General features: G+C 38.4%; 1 protein-coding gene across 1 annotated transcript in view; it reads right to left on the bottom strand.

Moving 5' to 3' along the window:
- Window positions 1-24253, bottom strand: part of LOC117431182 (protein sidekick-1-like) — a 368061-nt gene that overhangs the window by 195174 nt on the left and 148634 nt on the right. Inside the window, exon 2 of the mRNA XM_034051879.3 lies at window positions 9170-9329. Coding sequence (XP_033907770.3) covers window positions 9170-9329 — 160 coding nt within the window. The remainder of the gene's footprint in view (window positions 1-9169; window positions 9330-24253) is intronic.

The raw sequence follows: 24253 nt of genomic DNA, 5'->3' as shown, positions 1-24253 counted from the left end.
AGACTGCCTCTTAACTTATTTTTTCTTCTTATATCTACACGATGGAGTGCTTGCTTAACAGCTACTGCCTAACAATTCAAATAGAAATGAGAAATATACTAATAACCTATTGCAGTTTCCATTCAGCCATTACAGGGAATCGTTACCATGAACCGACTTACAAGATGGCTGCCAGGTAGCCATTTCATACAGGATGTCAAGGGAAAGATCACCCAACAGAAACAGATCCTGTATACCAACCTTCAGGTTCTTAGAGAGCTACTTTTGTGGATTAGAAATAACAGTATTGGAAACTCCTGTATTTAACATCTAATGTATTACCTGCAGTACCAGCTATGTTTTACACAGAAGTGATAGTACTTGAACTTGACTTACTGTATGTTTTCAAGGTTCACAATGAACCACCCTCTATAGTAGTCTGCCCTCAACAGCAGTTTAAAATAGAACAGGAACGTCCTTGTGCTAAGCAGTCTGGCACACTTTAGTATGTACAGTATTAGTGCTAATTGCCATTTATATTTGTCATATGGCATGCTTTGTTTAAAAAAGGAAATACAGTACACAATATACTAATTACATTACTTTTCCTTTCAGCAAATAACTACTGCAAGCAATACATATATGTTGGGAATCCCAGTCAATAAAGGTTTGCCAGACAGAGCCAACTTTTAATACTCTTTCTATCACTTCTATTTATCTTTCGGGTGTCACAGTGCGTGTGTGTCTAACACCTATTGATGTGCTGAGCAGTACTGGAAGAGCCATGACAGCTGGCCCAAAAGATTTGGATTGAGGAAACAGGACAAGTGCTACACCTCGATTGTGAGTTTAACTAACTTAAAGAAGAACAAGCATTATACTACATGCTAGTTTCGGTTAAACGGTATTGCAAGGTTTTCTACCTTTGATTCATTTTATAGTTTCGGAAGGGGCAGCAGTATTTGAAAGTCGAGTCCACCACTCTTGGTTTTGTGCATACAACTGCAAAAATTAAATCGCAAACCAATATAGAACCAGCTCGGGTGACAAGCAATAAAATATGTGTTTTGTGTGAAGTATGCCTTTGTTTGCAATAGGTTACCTATGAGTGACATAGCCAGCATATTGTATGGATGATAATAACAGTGGTTGACATAATATTTTTCTAGTGCTTGAAATTAATCTCTTCAAAGGGTTCATACAAACCTTTCAAAGAACTGACTGAACTGTGTCAACACATCAACTACACAGTGCTGCAACATGATGGTTCTAGCCTTGCTTGAAAACTGGATGCCTCCTATCAAGAGTCTACCGTTGTCTGAGAATGTTGTCACCTCACTCTAAACTACTGATGAGCCATTTAGCTTCTTCTGCCAAACTGGTGCAGCAAATAAAGATGGAAGGTTCTGTACAAAAAACTGTCCTCTACAGCGATAATGTTACTGAATCACCTTAGCCCAAATAAACAAAACAAAACAAAAAACAGAAAGCATCACAAGTTCACAAGTTCCCATATGTGGAACTATTTCACAAATAAATGAAACCCACCAATATTAGACAGACGATTACCATTACCAGGCGATAATGTATTTTATTTTTTTTTTACATCCTTGCTCTAAGTGAAGATACTTCAAATATAATTTTATATTATTGCTTTATAGTCCTTTCAAGGCTTAACCTGGTTTGCACTTCTTTATCCATTACCATAAGATTAACGGATTTAAACTCAACCTTCTGAAGTACGGAAATCTACCCCATTTATTTATACAGTTTGACCAGTCAACCTGAACATTAAAATCGATGGATAGCGGACTATTACGCATTAAATATTATCTGAACAATTGTTATAGGGCTCTTTCATTATGCAAATATTAACAAAAACACATATCCCCTCTGGTTCAAAAGACGACACTTCTTAATTATAATGTTTTTTTTTAAATAGAAATGAAGTAATTATTTAAGTAAGAAAAAAAAAATCTAAAAGTGATTTTCCAGAAAGCTATTAATCTTTTAATCCTGTAATTATTATTCTCCATAAGTCAGACCTCTTTATATAAATACCAAAGTGAAGGATTATATTATATATTCGAACAAATATATATAAAAGAGTTTGAGCCGAAAACTGAGTTCAGTTACAGGTGCATCATTATAATTGAGTGCAGTTAATCCTTTATCCATTATCAACAACCTTTGGCATTGCTTGGTAACAATCCCCTCAAGTACAAGCTGAGAATCATCACTTTGTACTGTCAACACGAGCCTCTAATTTTCAAATGCAGTGGTTTCCAGGGACGACGTTAAAGCTACACAATGTGACATTTTCAAGCAATTTAAGCAACTTGGGAAAATTGTTTTAAAATGTCACCCGCAGTTGGTGACTTTAACTTCCTTTGTTTTTTATGTTGTATTATTATCGAAAGACTACTTTTAACTCTTTCAGTTGTTTTCAATATGAAACGTTATTTCTTAACTGCTGTATAGGTTGGCCGTGCTCCGGCACCGGAGTCCGGAGTCAACTTTAAGACCCGGAGCCGGAGCAGAGCTGGTGTCGGAGCGGAGGTCCTGGAGCTGCTCCACTCTCCCCTACCTTACATTAAACACTCTGATATATTATTAAGTCCAGTTTACTTGAATTAACAGAATATGTAACTCCATAGGTATTGTTATGTGTTGGAGGTGATGAATTAAAAGCAGTTCTCACACCAGCTATTAGTAAATAACACATTATTTTTATTTATTTCAATCTTATGACACCTTCCCTTTCTTAGTTCCAGAACTGATTATATCATCTCAGTGCACATCTCTTGTAAAACACTTGCAAAAGAAGGCAAGTCTATTTTCACTCTACACTCTTTTAAGTATTTTCAAATGATGTCATTTTAACCAAACCCTTGCTCTGCCTGAAATCACCTCATTTTACAACAATCTGTTTTCAGAAATTATGTCCTGACTTTTGATTGGCCAAAAGTTGGTTGCCAGGGAGTTAAGGTCATATGTTGGAGTCATGGGGCCCCCTGCACCTGAATTGCCACAGAAATAAAGATAAGGCCTGTCTGTCCAACCCAAAAATCACCTGACTCCACACACAACTTCACTGCTTGTTTACTTAAGATGAGAAACCCGTTTTTCAACTTTTGAGTGGACAATCCCATTAGCCCCCACCCCCAGGTGCTCCAGGTTAACATTTTGCACCAGTACAACCTCAGTATTTTCCATATCAACATGGCTGAGGCACAACGATGGGAACTTTCATCTTTTCAGAAAGATCCTGAACCTGCTTTGTCCAGGATACCAACCACCCTCAAGAAAAACAGTTTCCAGGACACTGTTGAGCAATGCATACTCAGCATTGTGGGTACTTTAAAACAAGAACAAATGTCTACATTACATGCTGCCATTACTTTTGATCTGTGGACCTGTACCAAAAATCAGAAGCAGTTTCTTGCAATGACATGCCACTTTGTTGACCAATTAGTGGAATTTAACTGTAAAATACATTGGCTGCTTTCCTGCTGATGAGTCCCATGCTGGGGAGAACATTGCCTCCTCTGTGCAAAATGTGCTGTACTCCTTTAACTTAAAGCAAGTGGTGTCAATGTTGTATGTGCCTGCAGTCTCCTGAAGAAACATCGCTCTTGTTTGGCACACAGCTTACACCTCTGCCTACAGCAAATTATTTTTCCTAGGGAAGGAAAGCAAGTTTCAGTCAAATAAATATCTTCAGTGATTGGAAGATGTCGGTCCATAGCTACCCTTTTGAAGAAGTCACTGAGTGTTTGGCATGCTTATGATAAGGTGTATCTGACTGAAACTGGATCTGAACCACAGAAAATTCCAAGGGATTGCAAATGGAACTCTAGCTTGCCAATGATTGAAAAAGTGGTCCAGCAAGCAGAACAATTAGAGATTGCAGCTGTGAAACCGAAGAGACTAGCACTATGCTCCTAGAAAAAGTGTGAGAGATGCTTAAGCCATTCCAGGAAGCCACCACAACTCTCTCTGGAGCAAAGTATCCAACTGCATCTCTCATTGTCCCTACAGTGGTTGGAATTCACAGAGCACTTGGAAAGCTTGAAACTAAATCTGAATCTGGCTTGAAGATGAAAGACTATCTTTTGAGTCAAATCTCAACAAGGTTATAAAGCAAGAGAATGACCTTGATTGTCAGATATCAACCTTCCTCTGTTCGACAACAAGCAAAAAGAAGCTGTGACCAAAGGCTTGTCTGTTCTGTGTGGACCTGCTGAAAGTGATCCAGTTCCACCCAAGAGAGCACGTACATCTGAGATATCTTGAACTGTGCAGTTTTTAAGATATCTAAAATTAATTTTAAGATATTTGTAAATCAATTAGAGATATCTAAAAATGAAATGATGACATCTCAAATTGATTTACAGATGGATTTTGCTAGCATGGTACGCCAAACTGTAATTTAGAGAGATCTTAAAATGAAAACATTTTAAAGATATCTCTAAATCACTTGAAGATATCAGTCAATCAGTCTTTATTTTACATAGCGCCTTTTAGTGGACCACCATCACAAAGCGCTTTACAAGATAGTGAGGAACAATGCATAGTACATTAAATACAATCAGTAAAAAAAAGCAAATACATTAAATACAGGCATATTACATTAAATACAGGGCTAGGAAGTGAATTCTAAACATTGTGGATGCATGTGTCACACAGAATCATACTAATAAGATGGAGTTAAAAACCTGAAATAGCAGTTTAGACAACAGCTAATAACAGATATCAGGCTTAAAGAGCATTCAAAGCAAGAGAGAACAAGTGGGTCTTGAGAGTTGATTTGAAGTGAGCGACTGTGGGAGCTGTACGCACTAAAACTGGGAGAGAGTTCCAGAGAGTCGGGGCCATGAAGCTAAAAGAGCGCTCTGCAAGTGTGGTGCACTTTTGCTTGGGTATAACAAGCAAGCCAGAGTCAAATTGCGTGCAGGGACATAGCGGGTCAGCAGGTTGGAGAGATACTTTGGACCTGTGTGATGAAGGGCCTTTTAGGCAAGCAGGAGAATTTTGACTACAGAGGGGATTTGGGCATCAAAGGAGAGGTTACTATCCAGAAGTACATCAAGGTTTCATACAGTGGGGGAAGGCAGCAGCAGACAGTTTCCAAGGTTCAAGGAAGCAATACTGAGATTCTAGAGTTGAGTTTTTGATCCTACTTGAAGAAGTTCAGATTTGTTAGTGTTGAGCTGAAGAAAATTGGCAGACATCCAGGCCTCTGTGTCTTGGATGCAAGCTGAGAGCCGGACCATAGCAGAGGGACATCCAGGGTGTATTTTTAGGTAGAGCTGGGTGTCATCTGCATAGTAGTGAAACATGAGGCTATGTTGGCGGATGAGGTGACCAAGGGAGCATGTAGATGTTAAAGAGAAGAGGCTACAGACCTTTCAAGAGTTTCGGAGAGAAAAGGAATATTGGATATGGGATGTAAGTTAGATAAGACAGCCAGGTCAAGGGAGGGTTTTTTCAGAGGACAGCAGGAACCAGGCCTGAAACCAGAGATATCTTTAAATCATTTTAAGATATCTTGAAATAACTTCCTTTTCATTTAGAGATATCTCCATATTATTTAAAGATATCTCTAAATAACTTCCTGATCATTTGGAGATATCGCTAAATGGACAGGAAGTCCATTCAAAACATTTTCACAGGAAGTCATTTCAAGATATCTTGAAATGGCTTCCTCTTCATTTGAAGATATCTTAAAATGATTTAGAGATATCTCTAAATAAACAGGAAGTTATTTAGAGATATATCAAAATGACTTCCTGTAAAAATTTTCTATGTTTTGAATGGACTTCTGGTCCATTTAGAGATATCTCCAAATGAACAGGAGGTTATTTAGATATATCTTCAAATGATTTAGAGATATCTCTAAATGACTTCCTGTTCATTTCAAGATCTCTAAATGATTTCAAGATATCTTCAAATGATTTACAAATATTTTGAAATAAACAGGAAGTTATTTCAAGATATCTGCAAATGATTTGGAGATAGCTCTAATAAACAGGAAGTTATTTTTGGATATCTTAAATTATTTAAAGATATCTCTAAATGAACAGGAGGTCATTTTAAGATATCTTGAATTGAATTTCATATATCTTTAAATGATTTAAAGATGTGTTAAAAACATTTAGATATTTCTTTAAATGATTTAAAGATATCTCAAAATGCATTTTAGATATCTAATTTAAAGCTCCATTTAGAGATATCTGTAAATCAGTTTAAGATATCTGTAAATGTATTTTATATATCTCAAAATGACAGAGATATCTTTAAATATTTAACGATATCTTCAAATATTTAGAGATATCTAGAAATGATTTAGAGCTATCTTTAAATATTTAGAGATATCGTTAAATGAATTTGAGATATCGCTAAATGATAATTCGGCTTGCCATACACAGCTTTCACGTTGTTTCTTTTTGTGTGCCTGCAACATCAGTGCAAAGTGAAAGACTGTTCTCCAAGCAGGGGACCTAATAACAGATTGGAGAACAAGACTGAATTCTGCAAATGTTGAAAAAATCATTCTGATAAACCATAACCTATCCTTGAGTAAGGACAGAGAAAGGGCAAACTGGAAAAAGTCACTGTCAGACAAAGGGAGTAACTGCTAGAAGGCATCATAATTGAACATGAGTTTACAAAAATAATAGGTCAAACTAAATGGAAAAAAAATGTTTACGTTTAATATGTTGTGTTAGTATTTCCAATTAATAATCTCATATAAATATGTCCCTTTCTCTAGTATTTTCTGTTTTTTGTTTCTCTACATTTATTATGCTATTTTCTACTTTGTTATGTTTGAATGGTTAAACAGATATTTTTTTTATGTTGTAAATATGCTGATTTTGTCAAACAGGTACCTATAAAAGGTGCACATGAAAATAAAGTGAAGCTTTAAAAACAGATTTCTGTATTCTTATCTCTTTTACTCAAAACACACATGTAATCATTTTGGAATATTTATAGCCAAGAAACATCAATTAAAAAAAAAACTTTATAAATAATGACACCATCCATGTTTTGTGACTCTGGAGCTGGAGCTAGGTAAAAGCAGATGGAGCTGGAGCAGCAGTGTGGAGCTGCACCGGAGCGGCTCCGGAGTGAGCAAAGGTTGCTGGAGCCAGCCTGGAGCTGGAGCAGGGGGTCTCTTTCAGCTCTGGAGCCAGCCAGGAGCTGGAGCAGGGGGTCTCTTTCAGCTCTGGAGCCAGCTTGGGGCTGGAGCTGAGCTACCGAAGCAGAAGCCAGCAAACCTGGAGCGTTGCCAACCCTACTGTATAGCATTTTTTAATTGTCAAGTTTCCTATTTATTTATTTTTATTTAATTTAGAGTGCCCAATTATTTTAGTAATTTAGTATGTCCAATTATTTGTTCCCCCCACACAGCTCGGGAGAATGGAAGGTTCAGTGGGCATCCTCCGATCCCACAACCAAGCCAGTTTCCATTTTTATACCCAGGAGCTCGAGAGCGGATGTCAGGAAGCTACCGGTCTCTGGAGAACAAAGACCAGCCCTGCCGGTGTCCGCCTGAGCTCACTAGGCGCCTGGCCAGCAGGGTTTGCTTTACCGCGATGAGGAGTAACAGTCCCTGATGGTTTTGCCTCCCTAACCCGCGGGAGCGCGAGAACCAATGCGATGCTACCTTTGGAATCCCCAGCGAAGACCGGAGACTTCGCACAGCCAGGACGTGAACGTGTGCTTCCCTGACTGTGTGACTCACCCTGCACAACATGCAGACGTGCTTTTTTCTAGGTGAGACACCTAGAGCTAAGCTAAGAATGTCAACTTACTGTACCTGTTTTGGAAACGGCAATGATGTCAATAGGGTGTCACTAAGGTCAAACTTTCAAGTAGACAAACGTTTTGGCCAGCGGCTTCATATTAAAGGGATTACTGTAGATGCTATGAATTAGGCCATGAATGACAATTAATAACTTGTACACACACGTACACACAAATCCCAACTACACATGTTTCTTCTTTTCGACAGGCATTGTACTGAATGCAATGACGGGAAGAGTCATACTTCAAGCTAATTACAGTATATCATTACTCCTTTTATACATCTTTTTTTCATCGTGGAAATCTGTCATGCACAGGTCAACCAAGAGGGGCAGCTAGAAATATTATTTCCGCATTCACTTGTTATTTATTTATGTGCTATTTCAGTGTCCCACGTCAATTACAATAGCTAACCCTTGAGCTTTTGGTATTTGTAACTGTCAGGCACATGAGAAGTGTTGTCTAATTTGCAGCGCACAAAAAATAAAAACATACCCATTCTGAAATCCCATTACCACCACTGCTCAACTAACTTACATTTTGTTTTATTACTGTCAGTGAAATCCATATCTTTCATTTCAGCTTCGCCTGCCTGTTATTCCAGCAGGTTTAGATCCCACACATTTACTAATCCTTGGGCTAAATCCACTTGAATAGGATATTGATTTTGATATAAAATGATATATTGCACAACCAAAATCCACTTATCTTGAAGTTCCAAATTCGGTATGGAAAACCTCCATTTATCCAAACCGAATTTCAGTGGACATACAGTGGCTACAGTTATACAGTGGCTAGGTAACCTATTGCTTAGGAGAAAAATACTGTAGACTAATCCCATTGGTTTTTTTTTCCATGCAGATTCTGTGGATCAGATTGGCATTTGCAAACGGGTAAGCTGTTGCTGCCTTTGCAGTTGCAGGCTAGTGAAACAGCATCCAATCGCACCACGAGAGCAGCACTGTATGGTTTGTATGTTTTACCTGAATAATAATACCTTTACTGTACTGTAAAGATGTTCCTCTATACCTGGTGGTCTTCTACAAGAGGTTTACAAATGCTAATGCACAGAATGTGTTCTGAAGGCAACTAGTCTTTTCAGACAGGTGGGGTTAGTTTCTCTAAGTTCTTTACTCCAAATGACGCAATGACGTTATCAAACTAGAAATAATCAACTCAGACATGTAATTTACTGCATGTGTCTTGATAGCAGTGTTTCTGATTACTGTAGCTCTACAATTGTAACTGGTGGTTTTTTTTCTTTTCACCTGTCTGAATAAAAATAGCTCTAAAAGCGATTATGCTTTGAGAATCTGCCACGCGGTCCCATATACGGTGATATTTAATAAATGGTTTATGGAGTTTAAGAACACATTACTTGTATTCAGGGGAGAAGGCTGTGATCTCTGTATCATTTAAAATCCACTTGAACTCTAGGGGCCAACTGCCCTCAGCCAGACAGGTCATAACCAAACGGTTCCCTTCGAGATGAATTTGAGGCAGCCCCGGCTCTGTCTTGAAATATGGGGCGACATCACCTGTAAGACACACACAAAAAAAAAAGCAATCACAGTTAAGACCCAGTACTCACAAGACGAACTGCAACATTGTTCCAGCTGTGATGCTACAACAATTCTTTCTACTGCGCAGAATGCATTTTATAGTCTTACTGAATTTTAGGATTGAGACAAAATTAAAAAATAATATACATATTATATATATATCAAGGCATTCTGGAGCGAAACGTACTGCCCAGTGTCAGAAAGCTCTGTCTCAGTCGCAGGTCATGGGTCCTCCAATTACTTTTGTCAGTTTCAAGTTATTTCAGAGAAAATTGTGCATTCTTTGATTTTTGTGGAGGGGTACCAACAAATTTGAGCACGTCTGTATATATATATATATTGTAATATAGCGGGTTGTGAGAGACGGCAGGGAGGGGGTTAAAACCTCCCTGCAAAGAAAAAAGAAAAAAAAAACATGTGAAAATGCACCTTTTTGTTTGATTTGTGTTGCTTTATTGTTTCATTTAATTTGCTAATTGATTTCTTAATTGTTTTATTGTTTAGTTTAATTGTTTTATTATTGATTATCATCCTCACCTGGGCGTTATTGGGGGAATTAGATCCAGGTGGGGGGGGTTTAAAAGGGAAGCAGGCAGTCTGCTCGGGACGGCTGGATAGAGAGAGGCAGATGAGGTGCACTGCTTCTGAAAAGTCGTGGGAAGTAAGTGTTGGGTTTTTGTGTGTGTGTGTGCGACAGGTAAACGGCTTAGCCGTCCTGCGAGGTAGTCAGGGAGTACCTGTTTAGTAAGCGCTCCAAGACGGAGTTAGGTTTTTGTTTTGTGTTTTGTTTTATTTTGTGTGTATTAAAAAAATAGCGCGTCAGCGCTGGAAAAATCTACTTCTTGTGTGCTGGGTCGTGTTTTTAAAGGGGCAACGAACCGAGTGAGTGCGAATCTGTTACAATATATATATTGTAACACATCAGGGAGGGGGTTAATATCCTCCCTGCATAATTATAATGGTTTAATTGTTTTGTTTTATTGTTTAATTATGTTTTGTTAATTGTTTGAGTAGCAATTATTCCCTGCACGTGGCTATCATTGTAAATTAGAGCCAGGTGCAGGGTATTTAAAGGAAGCAGCCAGTCTGTTCAGGGCTGCTGGTGTGTATAGGAGCCATCTTGATAGTGTGCTCAAGTGTAAGAAGAAAAGGTAGTGTAAAAACCTTTTTGTTTTGTGTTAAACCTGTGTGGTATGTTTTTGGTTGGCAGGTAAACGGCTTAGCTGTCCTGAAAGATAGTTTAGGTTCATGTGTTTTAGTATAGAGCTAGGTGTTTGTTTTTATTTTGTTGTTTGTTTATTAAATATAGCGCGACAGCGCTTAAAATCCATTTCCTGGGTCTGCTTTTAAAGAGGAAAATGAACGACTGTGAGTGCCGGCCGGGTTACAATATATATATATATATATATATATATATATATATATATATATATATGTGAATATTTCAATATTTTATTTAACATCATGTAATCCAAGAAACTACAAAAGGATATCTCAAAAGTCTACTGGAATCAATAATAGTAGAACAGTATTTAATGTTAGATTTTGAAATGTCATCCTTTTTGTCAGTTTTTTTGTGAAGTATATGGAAAACTATAAAGCGGTATGTAATTCAATATGTTAACGTAATATTATTCAGCAGTATTAATTCGACTTCACAAAGTAAAATGTGTTAATTCTATCGGGTGACGATGCAAAGGTTTTAGCCATAGCTGTATATTCTGAATGGGCCCCGACATTCTTCCCACTGATTACATTCAGGCACCTGAACTGTAACAGGACCATGCACGGATATTTTGAATTAGCCTACACTTCAGTGGATTGAATACCAGTACATAGTCTGTTAATAAAAACTGAGCACCTACATGAACTGCATGGTATCGGATTTGTTTCTACGAGGGCGCTGAGCTGACCTACTGTATGTACTGCTTTCCAGTTATATATATATATATATATATATATATATATATATATATATATATACAGACGTGCTCAAATTTGTTGGTACCCTTACAGCTCATTGAAATAATGCTTCATTCCTCCTGAAAAGTGATGAAATTAAAAGCTATTTTATCATGTATACTTGCATGCCTTTGGTATGTCATAGAATAAAGCAAAGAAGCTGTGAAAAGAGATGAATTATTGCTTATTCTAAAAAGATATTCTAAAATGGCCTGGACACATTTGTTGGTACCCCTTAGAAAAGATAATAAATAATTGGATTATAGTGATATTTCAGACTAATTAGTTTCTTTAATTAGTATCACACATGTCTCCAATCTTGTAATCAGTCATTCAGCCTATTTAAATGGAGAAAAGTAGTCACTGTACTGTTTGGTATCATTGTGTGCACCACACTGAACATGGACCAGAGAAAGCAAAGGAGAGAGTTGTCTGAGGAGATCATAAAGAAAATAATAGACAAGCATGGTAAAGGTAAAGGCTACAAGACCATCTCCAAGCAGCTTGATGTTCCTGTGACAACAGTTGCAAATATTATTAAGAAGTTTAAGGTCCATGGAACTGTAGCCAACCTCCCTGGGCGCGGCCGCAAGAGGAAAATCGACCCCAGATTGAACAGAGGGATAGTGCGAATGGTAGAAAAAGAACCAAGGATAACTGCCAAAGAGATACAAGCTGAACTCCAAGGTGAAGGTACGTCAGTTTCTGATCGCACCATCCGTCGCTTTTTGAGCGAAAGTGGGCTCCATGGAAGAAGACCCAGGAGGACTCCACTTTTGAAAGAAAAACATAAAAAAGCCAGACTGGAATTTGCTAAAATGCATATTGACAAGCCACAATCCTTCTGGGAGAATGTCCTTTGGACAGATGAGTCAAAACTGGAGCTTTTTGGCAAGTCACATCAGCTCTATGTTCACAGACGAAAAAATGAAGCTTTCAAAGAAAAGAACACCATACCTACAGTGAAACATGGAGGAGGCTTGGTTATGTTTTGGGGCTGCTTTACTGCGCCTGGCACAGGGTGCCTTGAATCTGTGCAGGGCACAATGAAATCTCAAGACTATCAAGGCATTCTGGAGCGAAACGTACTGCCCAGTGTCAGAAAGCTCTGTCTCAGTCGCAGGTCATGGGTCCTCCAACAGGATAATGACCCAAAACACACAGCTAAAAGCACCCAATAATGGATAAGAACAAAACATTGGACTATTCTGAAGTGGCCTTCTATGAGTCCTGATCTGAATCCTATCGAACATCTATGGAAAGAGCTGAAACTTGCAGTCTGGAGAAGGCACCCATCAGACCTGAGACAGCTGGAGCAGTTTGCTCAGGAAGAGTGGGCCAAACTACCTGTTAACAGGTGCAGAAGTCTCATTGAGAGCTACAGAGAACGTTTGATTGCAGTGATTGCCTCTAAAGATTGTGCAACAAAATATTAGGTTAGCGGTCCCATCATTTTTGTCCATGCCATTTTCATTTGTTTTATTATTTACAATATTATGTTGAATAAAAAATCAAAAGCAAAGTCTGATTTCTATTAAATATGGAATAAACAATGGTGGATGCCAATTACTTTTGTCAGTTTCAAGTTATTTCAGAGAAAATTGTGCATTCTTCATTTTTTGTAGAGGGGTACCAACAAATTTGAGCACGTCTGTATATACACACATATATATATATATATATAAACTCCAACTTCAAACGCACATTTGAATTAAACTGTTGTGCAATGGGAAAAAAATTGCATGGCTTCATCTCTGCATAGCACACTGTTTAACTTACAATATATCTACCATGGTGTGGGTCCTTAAGAATTCTAATTTCTACAGTAAATCATGAAACAAACAAACAAAAAATTAAATAAAAAATAAGTACCAGGCTGTATGTCCAATCTGAGACAGAACATTTTAACGACTTTAACAGATTTCTCAACCCGCCCTTCGGGGCCATAATAAGACACCCGCAAATCCCTGACAAATCAATTGTGCCATAACAGTGCCGCCCAAGGCCTACAAATTATTCCAAATGTACTGGTAAAGTGACAATGAAATGTATTAAGTTATCATAATCAAAGCCATCAATCAGGCCAGAGTCCAGTGGCAGAAGGATTAGAAATCTCAGCATGAATGGAGCAATCAGCTTGAGCGTGCCCTTTTATTATCAGCATTTCCCAGGGCGAGTAACCTTTCTATCACGGCAGCTAATCTTCCCTTCAAAACTTCCCTCTTTATCAAGACATCACCCAAAATATGTTGAGCTCCAGCACTCCACGACAGTAACTGTATTCCAGTAACCAAGACGGGGCTTTTTTTTATCTTAAACGGTTGTAATTCAATTTCCGCACACCCATCACCCCCCTACACCCCCCTTCTCGCACCAAGATTGATGGTCTCTAATCTAAGTGAGAAAAAATTCAGTCATAAGAAATGTATTTTATTTGCTTGCAATTTAGAATATTTCAGTTATGCTAGCCAGATGCCAGGAAACTAATCTAAAGCTTGACTAGGCCATCCACGTAAAATATTTAATCTATTTGGCATTGTACTGCAGGGGGGCCAAGACCAGAATATTTATGCATTTCTTTTGAGAGAGAACTCAGGTAGAATAGCTCTATATTGGCAAATAAACAACTGCTGTGAGCATGCTGTTTACAGTACCTGATGGAGAAAGATGTTGAGACTTATATCACTGGATCCCAAACTGCAGAGTGTATTATCACAGAGTTATCTATAAATGTTCATAATACGTGCATGTAAAGGATGAAGTAAACGAGGAAGGACAGTTTAGTTTAATTGTGCCATGCCTTTCCGAGTTCCCATTTCAGAAGCACAGCAGAATGTTTTAATGTAATTGGGTTGGCTAAGAAAGTTCAAGACTAACTGTTGAGTCAGACATCCTCAGCAGCTTAAAAATTCAGAGAAAATGAGGGCCTTTTACAGACCTCTTTGAAGTTGAAAACCTATGATCTGCTCAGAAAAAGTATTTAAAAAGCACTTAAGAGTTAACTACAGTGCAGCCAACACTTTATACTGAGGAATGGAACCCCCCCCCCCCACACACACGTTACTGTAATGCAAATAAGGTGTCCACAGGAAACTAGCTGCAAGTGCAACACAAAAAGGGCTTTTTTTGCCGTTAAGACCACGCTGTAACTCCCGTTCGGGTTTACAGAACACCTCCCTCTTTTTGGATAATTTCACTCATCCCCCAGTGGTCTTAATGGAGTGTTTCCACTACTGCATGTACAACAAGGAGTCCCACACTTCCGCTGACTCATTGCATGAATCTACCCTGCTTGAGATGTATGGTAACATGGTAATACTCACTGATAAAAGGTCCCTCAAACACAGGGCAAGACTCAAATATAGCTACAGGCATGGATCTGGTATACTGTATACCAGGGGTGAAATTCTGCTGGTACTCACCGGTACTCTGTACCGGGACTTATTGTGATGCCGGTACTGGGTACCGGGATTTATTTAATCTGCTTTTTATCCAACGCGGATGCATTCCATCCACTCATACAGTCCACCAGCGCAATGTTTCTCAAATGCGCTTTCATTCAGCACAGTTTGTGCTGCTTGCATTCTGTTTCCTCACACTGCTTTGGTTTCTGTTAGCTGCTATTGGCCACCATTAACATCACTATAATCACTGCATGTTGATTGGCCAAGCTTTCATTCTGATCAGATTTAATTTTGGCATGGGTCACAAATCTCTGCCCCTTTCGCTTTGTGTCAGTGCTCATTCGTTGATCAACGAGAGAAGACCTTAGCAGTGCAACGTGAAAACAGAGGTGTGGAGTAATTATCATTATTATGAAGTAATAATTGTTTTCTTTAGTGCAGTGGAGAAACTATCTCAATATTTAAAAGACCATTGCTGTACACGAATTTGAAGGCAAAAATCCATGTCAGTGTTTGTCATAAATTGCATAGTTGATAAATATTAGAAATAATTATCATAATGTGTTTTGCCTCGCACTGATTTACCACATTGCCAGAATTTGCACGAAATGTTCTAAAATGGCAAGTGATGTGTGGGACAGTAGGGATTAACATTAAAAAGACAGGATCAACAAAGTCCCGCTTCAGATTTAGCGAGCGAGTCAGAATCGGGATACAGATGCAGGTGTGCTTCATGCTTTCAAACACTGGCCCAACTTCCAAGGCACATGTTAAGCAGAGTGATCAACGTTTTGTTTTGTTGTGATTCTAGTATGTTTTATTATGAGGACTGTAATAAACGAAACCCAAAACGGTGAGGTGTTTTTTCTCTGTACAATGCCCCCTTTTCTAAAACATTATGAAGAGTTCATTTAAGTTAAATGTGAGTTTTCACTTGTGTGTACATCTAAATAAAAAGGCAGACGTAAACCACAATAATGATATTATTTTATGAAAATGTGTCTTTTGCCACTTTATTTCTTGTGCAGAAACCACAATACCAGGAATCTATTTCTGGAATAGATCATGGTAATTAATCTGCACAGAAACACAACAGAGAAGCACACATAACATATTATTGTAAAATAAGTAATAAATACAAAATAAATAAAAGAAACAGGGATATATGTTCTAATGCAAGGCTATTATTGTTGCATGGCCAGGTCCTGTTGTAGGTGAGTTGTAGGGGATGATTTCAGAGAACACTATGGAGATTGAAATGGCCAAGTACATCATTATTATTATTATTATTATTATTATTATTATTTATTAGCAGATGTCCTTACCCAGGGTGACTTACAGTTTTATACAAAAGAATTCAAGAATTACAGTACAATTAAGAGCAAGAAACAAAATACAATGACTTCAGTCCTAATAAGAACAAATACAAAGCACAGTACAATTTGATATCGGGGCAGTTCAAGAGCAGATAACAGTGTTGATAGTTACATCAGGGTTAGATATGAGTGCAAGTGAAATACAAGATACTACAGATTGGGTTAAGTGCAGGATTAAATACAGTAAAATAGGGAGCAGATAAGTGCAAGTTAAAGTGCATTAAAGGCAGAGTGCTATATTGACCAGAAGGGGAGAGTTGAGTTTTACAGGTGTTGTCTGAAGAGGGGTGTCTTGAGGAGTCGCCAGAAGGTGGTCAGGGACTGGGCAGTCCTGACATCCGTAGGAAGGTCATTCCACCACTGCGGGGCGAGGGTGGTGGAGGAGAGGGCTCTGGAGGCAGGGTAGCGTAGAGGAGGTACAACCAGTCTTCTAGTGCAGGCGGAGCGGAGAGGTTGAGTAGCTGTGTGCAGCCTGGTCAAGGCATCGGTAGGCGAGTACAAGAGTCTTGAACTAGATGCAAGCAGTGATCGGAGCCAGTGGAGTGAGCGGAACAGTTGAGTAGCATGGGAGAAGCGAGGCAGAGAGAACACCAGGCGAGCAGCAGAGTTCTAGATGAGCTGGAGCGGATGGGTGGTGGACACAGGGAGGCCAGCCAGGAGGGAGTTAAACCTTAAATGAAGCCTCAAATGACAAGCATCATTAGTAGTAGTAGTGCCTGTTACATAAAAAATTGAGGGGTATTTTAGCCCCTATTGTGCACTGTTTGACTTACACCTTTTTGTATCATTTTTTCATAGTTGTTTTTTAATACCATTTTTTATAACATCATCCCTTTTTTAGGATATCTTGAAACAAAACCCTCTCTACAGCAGTTACTGCATAGTGTAATATTTCTCAATTCTTGTCATTTAAGGTTTAACTTAAGTGTTATATTACAGTACATGACTGAGTGATACATGCAGAGGCTACAAAGCTTTCAGTATTTTCAGCTTCCTTGTTTATGGTGAATTGGTTATAATTGATCAGTTATTTTTAAGGCTTATTTTGTATTTGTAAATGTATCGTGTACCAATATGCATACATTTTAAAAGTATTTATTCATTGGCACTCACATTTTTTAATGTTTACACCCGGCTGTGCATGTGAGTACCTGCACTTTTTTGTTGAGAATTTCACCCCTGCTGTATACACTCCAGAAGTATTAAATGCATAACAAAATTTAAAAAAAGTAACATCACTTGAGACAAAAAATGTAGTTTTTGTAAAAGCTACTTGCAGTTTAATGGTATAAATCTGCTAATAAATAAATAATAAAACTTCCAATCCAAATCATCGGTTGAGCGTTGTACATTCATATTAACACAAGCCATAGTTGATAAAATCACAGGCTAAGTGGGGAGGTTAAAGAATTTAAATTTAAGACCTTGTCATCCTCTGATATGTGTAATTATAACGCAATTCCTTCGACTGAAAGTCAAAAGATATTAACAGTGAATATATTTGAATCTATTTGAATGCATTTTCCTTGGCAACACCTTAACCCTTCGAGTCACAGATTGTAAAAAAGATGACTGTAGATATAAAATATCTGATGGAAGTCTTCATGCAGCTTTGCAATGTAAACAACAAATGAATATGCTGTTCGGAAACACAGCTTGAATGAAATAGTTAAATAAAAGGGGAGGACCCTCTACCCCCCTCCTCAAGCAAAGACACACATAAGTATCTTATTTCCCCAATGGCGGAGATGACATGCTGTACAATCATGTACAGAGCAGTGAATATAATACAAATGAAATAAATCCAGCCTACATTGCAATAATCTCATTTATATGTAATGAAAAAAAAAATTCTGTTGCCATGTCTAATTCTGCCTGTCATCTGCAGGACAGGATTACAAGTCATTTCATCACATTCTAAGTATCGTGCTGGTGTAAAGCAGCACGCTTAGCAGTTATTTTCAAGTTTCGTTTTCTCTCTCCTCGCTCTCTCCGCTCTCACTCCTAATACACTCTCCCCGACGGTAGAGAGCTGCAGGTTTATTATTATTATTATTATTATTATTATTATTATTATTATTATTATTATTTATTTCTTAGCAGACGCCCTTATCCAGGGCAACTTACAATTGTTACAAGATATCACATTATTTTTACATACAATTACATTATTTTTTACACATTATTTTTACATACAATTACCCATTTATACAGTTGGGTTTTTACTGGAGCAATCTAGGTAAAGTACCTTGCTCAAGGGTACAGCAGCAGTGTTCCCCAGCTGGGATTGAACCCACGACCCTCCGGTCAGGAGTCCAGAGCCCTAACCACTACTCCACACTGCTGCCCTATATATACATATACAGTGACCATCTCCCGATTAGCAACAATTAATCAATGGATTAACTCGGGAGATGGTCACCGTCTGCACGAGTTTAATAAGGATGCGTGACTGTCAACTAGTTAAATAAATCACTAGCTGATAAGTCACGCATCCTCACGGGGTTTTAAATTATAAAAACAATAACAAATATGCAGCGCTTTTATCCGCGCCGCAAACAATAATACAAATAATAAAACAGTGCACAAATATATATAGGGGCGGGACACTCCGCCACAAGCATCCAATAATTAATTAATTAATTAAAGCAGGTTAGTCCTTTGCAGTCCATTTATTAAGTGCGCGTCAGGTCCAATTTATTTTCACACGCGCAGTTAATTTTAGACACGCTGTTTAAAAGTATTTTTTTTTCACAGTCAAACGGGTTTAAAAGGCCCTGCACATCAACAAAGCACTCACTAGGCATCTCCAGCCCAGCCCCACCCTCTCGTTCGACATCGCTTTCACATATGCTAAGAAATAAATAATAATAATAATAATAATAGTCATACATACCGATCAATCATCTCCTGATCACTCGTTTTATCACCAAACTCCTCAATAATGCAATCCAAGTCATTATTTTATTACTATAACATCTCAAAAAAGCTCTGCAAATGTCCGTGATAGTCTCTGTGCGCTGATGCAGTATCAGACAGCTTGTTTCCTTATGACCGCCCATATGGGATGCCAGGGGCAGGTATGACTAATCATGAGATACGCCTTTTTTTTTTTCGGCTTGTCTCGGCTCCTGTCACTCCCACTCGGCCATTGAATGGTTTTCTCTGCTTTTTCCGGAGAAAAAACGACTAGAAACCCGTTTTTTGCGTTTTTTTGATGATGTCGGACAGGGTCCGACAATGGACCGGATAGGAATAATTGCAATGTCAGATCAGGTCCGACAATGGACCGCAAAGGGTTAAACCTCAAAAGCCATTTGCACAAACATACAGTAGTGGGAAGTGTCAGCTTTTGCGTATTGCTGGTGTTTCTTCGTACCTATGTGAGTGATACAGTCACGACTCCCACCATGTTTCACAGAGAAGTCTGTCTGGCACTATTCACAGCAGACGTAACATTAAGCCACTCAGATTCTTTTAATGAATGACCATTCTGTGATAAAGCCAACCTCGATCTTTTAGATGGAGGAGAGTGACATTTTCTGTTGTATTTGTGATTCCTATTTTAATAACTGATACTAAAAATCAGGGAACAGTCACGGTAAATTTGTTCAAAATCACGCAGGAAGGGAGAAATGGTGTGTGAAGTCACAGGGATGAAAATTCAACTAGTTTTTTTTTTATTATTATTATTTTTTTAAAATACAATATACAGGACCTACATAAAAGATAAAATTAGTCTGTCTATATAAGTAGGAAAAAGGGAAAAATAATCTAAATATTTATTTCTTTATTATGGTTTTCACAACATCAGGTTCAAGTTTTAATCCTGTAAATCGGTAAGCTTCACAACATATACAACTATAAACAAAAACGTTTGTTTTACATGACATTTGGTGGGGTTTCTACAGGACAGCAAACAAAAACTGTAGGTTTTACACACCTTTAAAAAATAACATTTGAAGTTAAAAAAGACTGTCTCTTTGTGCGAATCTGTTGCTTCTGCCGTGGTACAGTTTGCAGTTATTTTACATTTTGGTTTGTTTGTTTGTCTAGATATTAACCAGTTTAGTAACCCCTAAACTGGTTACTAAGCAACCTGGCTGAGAGCTTTTACTATGTCAGATAAAATGCCACAATGTGGAACACAGTAGTATTACAGTGCACTGCGTTTATAAGAAGCACATCCGTCCTGGATGATTTGATTCTTATAAGCGGTTGATTCTTAAAAGCGGACTGATATGATTACAATTAGCAAAACCAGGGATTATACTGCACATGCTGTGTACATGTCTAATCACGCGAGCAAATTCAAATTCAAAAACAGCTGTACTGGTTGTACACTTCATTGAACTTAATACAGTATCATATTACATGTAGTCAGTTTGCCCCGAAATGATTCTTACAAGCAGACTGTTTGATTCTTACAAGCAGAGTATTTTAGCATGGTTACTATAGGAATTATCTGGTGCCAGTGGTTTTGATCACTATATACGGTAATTCTTATAAACAGAATGCTCTGTATTATTAATTGATTAAAAAACAAACAAACAGGAAAACACACACATGGTATTGAAAGGCATAGGTGGTGAATAAGGGGCCAAGCAACTTAGCTGGTGGAGAATAGGGGGCCAACGCAACGTTCTGTCTGTGTCGGTTGGTAATGGAACGTTCTGCCTGTGTCGGTTACTGCTTCCAAAAAATAAAAAGCAAATATGGCAACAGCAGATATATCTGATATCTTGGTATATAACATCATTACCATAAGTGATATTGCTGCAGACTTGTTTAAGATTATTTATTTATTTCAACAGTTTAATATTCTGCGTAAACTTTTCCAGTGTGAGAAATGTCATACAGGTACGGGTATGAGTATGATAAAGAACAGCTACACAAAATTAGTGGGATATATCCGTCAATGTCCGAATCGTGACTGTCAAAAAGCTACTTTCAAAACACTTGTTTAAGCTTTCAGAAGATATTGTTTCTGATTTATTTCTGGGCTTGTAGGTCACCTGGCACCATCACTGCCATGCATGTCGACATAGACGAAAAAAAAAAACAGCAATCAACTGGTACAGCTTTATGAGGAATATCTGCTCATGGATGCTGATGCAGGACCCCATGCTGCTCAGTGGCCCAGGTTGTGTGGTTCAGATTAATGAGAGTGTCATGGTTCGGGCGAAATATAGATGTGGTCACAACCTGGGAAAGCCCGTACGATGGGTATTTGGCATTTACCAACCAGATATCCAGCTCAGGTACCCTTACCTTTGTTGAGCGGCGAGATGCTTTAACACTCCTACCAATGACCACCAAGGGGTAGTGAGACCGAGGACTGAAATACAGTGATCAGTGGCCAGCATATCAACGCATTGCAGCCCTACCTGGCAATCCCAGCTATATTCATAAAACCGTAAAATCACTCTGAACATTTCAACCTGGACACGGGAGTCCATACCAAAAACGTGGAGAATTACTGGGCCCATGCTAAAAACACAATTTAAAACTATGCAGGGCATGGCAGAAACAATGATACCATCGTACCTGGACGAATTCATGTGGAGAGAAAGGCACGGCAGGAATTGTAGAAATGCATTCTAAATATTCTGCAGCATACAGGAGATCACACAGCTGTGCAGGGAGCGGGACCAGCAGCAGGCGGGGCAGGGGATGAACCCGGAGGAGGAGTGCAGCCATAGACAACATCATGAGGGGAAGCAGCGGCAAAACCACCAAAGGCTCTTTAAGAACCGCCCAAATCTTTTCTAAAAGTGCTAAAAGTTTTTATTTAATTTAAGGTATATATATATATATATATTTTAAAAACTATTCATTTTCAGAATCTGATAGTGAAACGCTTTAATGAGTTCAAGGAGAAGGGGTGGAGCGATCAGAACGGCGAATTTTGAACCGAATTAAAGTGATTCGATCAGAATTCTCCATTATGAATGGGCCCCTTCACCATTTTCTTGGCCCCTAACTCTCCAGCTATGCTGTATTGAAATAATATTTCATAAACGTTCAGGGAGTATCCATTATTTCTTTATTTAATAAAAACCGTAGTATTATACCCCTTCGATGTAGTGGCGTAGCAGAACCTCCAAAATAGTAGCTGCTACGGCCAAATCATAGCAGCTGGCATCTCTGTGATAGGCAGACTCTGTAATCAATGTTTAAATAGTTCAGCAGACGAGTGGGTGAACTCCCATCTGTTTAGTTGTTGCATGAAGGGCTCCAAACAAGGAGTTATAAATATATCATGGAAGACATTTTCAGCCTTTTAAACAGTTTCTTTTCTGCAGGGTGCAGCCTTCGTTTTATATATTTACCCATTGCAATGTACAAGTGAAGCTCACCTACATTGCCTTTACAGACCATGTGCACAAACCTTATTTTAACAACGCTTAAGCAGACCTGGGGATGGAAATTAAATTTGTCGGGATTATTAAATGGAACACTCTGGTATGAACCCACTCATCTTGAAGTGAATGGAGCAGTAGTCTTCTGAGCTGATAGCCTATGCAGAGCATATCTTTCCCTGTTCTTTCTTCAATAACTAGTATTTTTTACCAATAACGTCAGCATGGCTCCTGGGGTGACTGTAATCTACAGGTTTGAAATAACTTCTCATGCCAGATCCTCAGCTTTAACTCCAGCTTTAACTTTTATTCACATCTTCTGATGATAGTCTGTTGTTTCGCAAGTGAGATGTCTGGGTTTAACAATAGGTAATCCAGGATTTGTACACTTATGCAAGTGTACATTTCCAGGCATTTTCCAGGCCACATAGACATTTTTCCAGGCCCACCATACAAATCGAAAAACACATAAAGAAACAGTGTATAGCACACAAATAGCCACAAAATACAGTACATCCCAAATTAGAAGTATCCGCATTCCGGTTGAGCCAATTAAAACATCCCATCCAAATCAATGCAATCTGTTTGTCGTCTTCAGTGCATTTTTTGTAATTTTTTAGCAGTGCTGAACGAGCTATTTCTTTGCTCTCCAGTACTATTTGCTTCTTTTCGCATTATTAATTTTAATATTTACTGTTTAGATCGCCACTTTTTTCTCGCCGTAGACAACCAACTCCCCTCAACACAACAAAGCAACAGCGTCCCGGCTGTTGATGAGAAAGCAATGCCTGAGTATGGTGGCTTAGAAACACCAAAAAGAAAAAAACGTCGTACTGCAGAACAAAATGTATATTCATTCGAGATGTTGTAGTATTTAACAATAAAAAAGCGTACACCTGGTCAACATACTGTACAGTACTGTACATACTCTCTTGGTAAAGAAAGTGGATTAGCATGAGCCTATAGAAACCCTGAGACCTCCATGTGTTATTTTTAAGGCAAAGGATGCAGTCCATAAATCAGCACAATTCCTTGTCTGGAATAAATCTTTGCATGAATATCTGTGTTTCACACCAATGTTTTACTGAAGAACTATGACAGTTAGTTATGCTGACACGGAAAAGACTTCTCTAAGAAATCTACCAGTACAAACAACACCACATGTTGAGTGCTGTGAGATGAATGGTGCACATACTGATAAGGAAGGGGAAAAAAATCCTCCACATGACTAATGAAGTTATCAATGGTGATGTATGCAAAAGCGACCTCTTCAGCTGCAAGCTGAGTTTGGCATTTCTGGAACTTTTACTTTTGCAGGGGTGGTAAGGTCACCATTGAGTATTCCCTGTTATTTATCTGTGAGACAGCTAATGAAATATACCATGAACCACAGAATCTATACCCAACTGACATTTCCATACCACTTATAACCTGCCTACAACAATGGTGTTTATAGCTTCCAATCAATACACTGCAGTAATGAACGATTTTATTTGACCCCCTTCACACATTTCCAAGGTAACCAGTTTAACACAGAGTTTTTAAAGGTCTTTCAATTACTAAAGGGCAAAGAGAGATTATATCAGCGGCGAATGCTAATCGTCTTCATAAATTAAGATTTTCTATTGGAGGCAATCTACTCTAAGTGTTGTCCCATTCCATTGACGAGGTAAAGAGAATGAATTCCCAGGTGGAGCGCCACACTATGTTCACCAGCCAAGAATTGCTTATTACCCTTAAAGGGTACATAAGGACCTTTTTTATTTTACTGTGTTACATGTTCCCATGTGTTGCTA

This window comes from Acipenser ruthenus, chromosome 22, assembly GCF_902713425.1.
Source record: "Acipenser ruthenus chromosome 22, fAciRut3.2 maternal haplotype, whole genome shotgun sequence".
Lineage (NCBI taxonomy): Eukaryota > Metazoa > Chordata > Actinopteri > Acipenseriformes > Acipenseridae > Acipenser > Acipenser ruthenus.
The sequence above is the reverse complement of the archived record's forward strand: the minus strand, read 5'-3'. Positions and strand labels throughout refer to the sequence as shown.